Source organism: Eimeria mitis, genomic scaffold (assembly GCF_000499745.2).
Source record: "Eimeria mitis Houghton genomic scaffold, Emh_scaff2861, whole genome shotgun sequence".
NCBI classification, from domain to species: domain Eukaryota; phylum Apicomplexa; class Conoidasida; order Eucoccidiorida; family Eimeriidae; genus Eimeria; species Eimeria mitis.
The window spans coordinates 5178-7420 of NW_013571201.1; the positions used below are offsets into that span (position 1 = coordinate 5178).

The 2243-nt window shown below is 57.5% G+C and overlaps 1 protein-coding gene across 1 annotated transcript in view; it reads left to right on the plus strand.

Moving 5' to 3' along the window:
- The window catches only part of EMH_0059640 (uncharacterized protein), a gene marked incomplete at both ends in the record, with an annotated part of 6397 nt that extends 4840 nt beyond the window's left edge, over nucleotides 1–1557 (plus strand). The window contains 3 exons of the mRNA XM_013497704.1: nucleotides 348–861; nucleotides 1100–1392; nucleotides 1512–1557. Coding sequence (XP_013353158.1) covers nucleotides 348–861; nucleotides 1100–1392; nucleotides 1512–1557 — 853 coding nt within the window. The remainder of the gene's footprint in view (nucleotides 1–347; nucleotides 862–1099; nucleotides 1393–1511) is intronic.
- Between the last annotated feature and the right edge of the window lie 686 nt (nucleotides 1558–2243).

Sequence of the window (2243 nt, forward strand, 5' to 3'; positions counted from 1 at the left end):
CTGCTGCTGCTGCTGCTGTTGGTGGTGGTGGTGCTGGTGGTGGTGGTGGTGGTGGTGGAGGTGGTGTGGTGGTGTTTGTCAGTGCAGCTGCCGTTGCTGCGGGGTGCCCGCGCAGCAGCAGCAGCAGCAGCTGCTGCTGCTGCTGCTGCTGCTGATGGTTGTTGCTACTGGTCTTTCTATAAGAAACGCTGCTGCTACTACTACTGCTGCTGCTGCTGCTGCTGCTGCTGTTGCTGCTGTCTTTGCTGCTGTTGCTGGTGCTGTTGCATGCATAGTGTGGGGTGTATGTACAGCTGCGTGGTGTGTCTGCAGCGGCCAGCAATGGTGCTGCTGCTGCTGTGTTATAGATTTGGTTGTTTAGAGTCTGCTGCTCTGCTGCACCTATCAGCAGCAGCACTAACAGCAGCAGCAGAAGCAGCAAGCAGCAGCGGTATATTCTCTGCTGCTGCTGGGTTTCCAGCAGCAGCAATAGCAGCAACAGCAGCAGCAGCAGCAGCAGGAAGAGGAGGAGCAGCAGCAGGGGGAAAGGGGGGGGGGGCCCCCTGGGTAGATGAAGGGTGGGCACTGCAGCAGCAGCAGCGGGGGGCCCCCTGCGAGGCCCCCCTCATAGATAGCTGGGTTTCTGGTGTTGCTGCTGCAGTATACAGCAGTGTGGGGTGCGGAGACAGCTCAGCAGCAGACATAGCTTACTGTCTCCTTTTTGCTGCTCCTCTCTCGCACCCCACACACTACACCCCACACCACCAACTCCAACCCCACACACGATCCCACACACGATCCCAGCTCCACACACTCATACTCACCGCCATACATACGGGCCTCATAGGCACAGACCCCATACCCAAGCTCTTCTCTCTAAGTGTAAGAACATACACCACCGCGGGGGGCCCCACAGGGGCCCCCCGCGGTGGTGTATACGCAGCTGCATGTTTCTATGTGTGTTGGGGTGTATAGGCAGCTGCATATTTCTGTGTGTGTTGGGGTGTATACGCAGCTGCTGCCTCTGTTTTTTTTCTTTCTCTCATCTGTATCTTTCTCTGTGTGTGTTGGGGTGTATAGGCAGCTGTATATGTCTATGTGTGTTGGGGTGTATGCGCAGCTGCTGCCTCTGTTTTTTTCTGTGCCTTTGCTGCCTGTGGTGGTGCGGGAGAGCTACGAGGCCCTGAGGGCCCCCGGGGTGCTGCTGGGGGAGGGAGAGAGCGAGCTTTCTCCTGGTGTCTTGGAGTTGCTGCTGCTGCAGCAGGTGGAGACACCGCAGCAGCTGCACAGGCAGCAGCAGCAGCGCTTCTCAGCAGACTTCAGCAGCAGCAGCAGCAGCAGCAGCAGCAGCAGCAGCAGCAGCAGCAGCAGCAGCAGGGAGAGGTTACTCAAGTATAAACTCGAAGACCAGCTGTGGGGATCATATTTTGTGCTGCTGAACTCTGACAGCAGCAGCAGCAGCAGCAGCAGCAGCAGCAGCAGCAGGAGAGGCGGTGTATCTCCGTGGGTGACGTTTGACTGCGAGTGTGCAGCAGACAACAGCAGCAGCAGCAGCAGCAGCAGCAGCAGCACGAGTGAGGAGCTGCAGCAGCGTCGGCAGCTGCTGGAGGAGCGTCCGTTTTTATTTTTATTATATTGCGCTATCCGAGCCGAAGCAAAAAGAAGAGGAGACAGCAGCACTGCTGTTGCTGCTTCGTGGCTCCTTACTGATGATCGTACTGCAGCAGGTACACACATATGTTCAGCTGCAACGCGGAATTCTCGTGCTGCTGCTGCTGCTGCTGCTGCTTGTGCTGCTGCTGCTAGTGCTGTTGGTGCTGCTGCTGCTGCTGCTAGTGCTGTTGCTGCTGCTGCTGCTGCTGCTGCTGCTAGTGCTGTTGCTGCTGCTGCTAGTGCTGCTGCTGCTTGTGCTGCTGCTGTTGCTTGTGCTGCTGCTGTTGCTTGTGCTGCTGCTGCTAGTGCTGTTGGTGCTGCTGTTAGTGCTGCTGCTGCTTGTGCTGCTGCTGCTTGTGCTGCTGCTGCTTGTGCTGCTAATGCTGCTGCTTGTCTCGCTGCTGCTACTGCAAGTACTGCTGCTGCTGCTGCTGCTGCTGCTGGTGCTGCTGCTGCTGCTGCTGTTGTTGGTGGTGCTGTTAGTTTACCTACTGCTGCTACAATGCAGCAACTATCGTAGCTGCTATTTCATCTCCTCCTCCTGCTGCTGCTGCTGTTGCTGCTGCTGCTGCTGCTGCTGCTGCTGCTGCTGCTGCTGCTGCTGCTGCTGC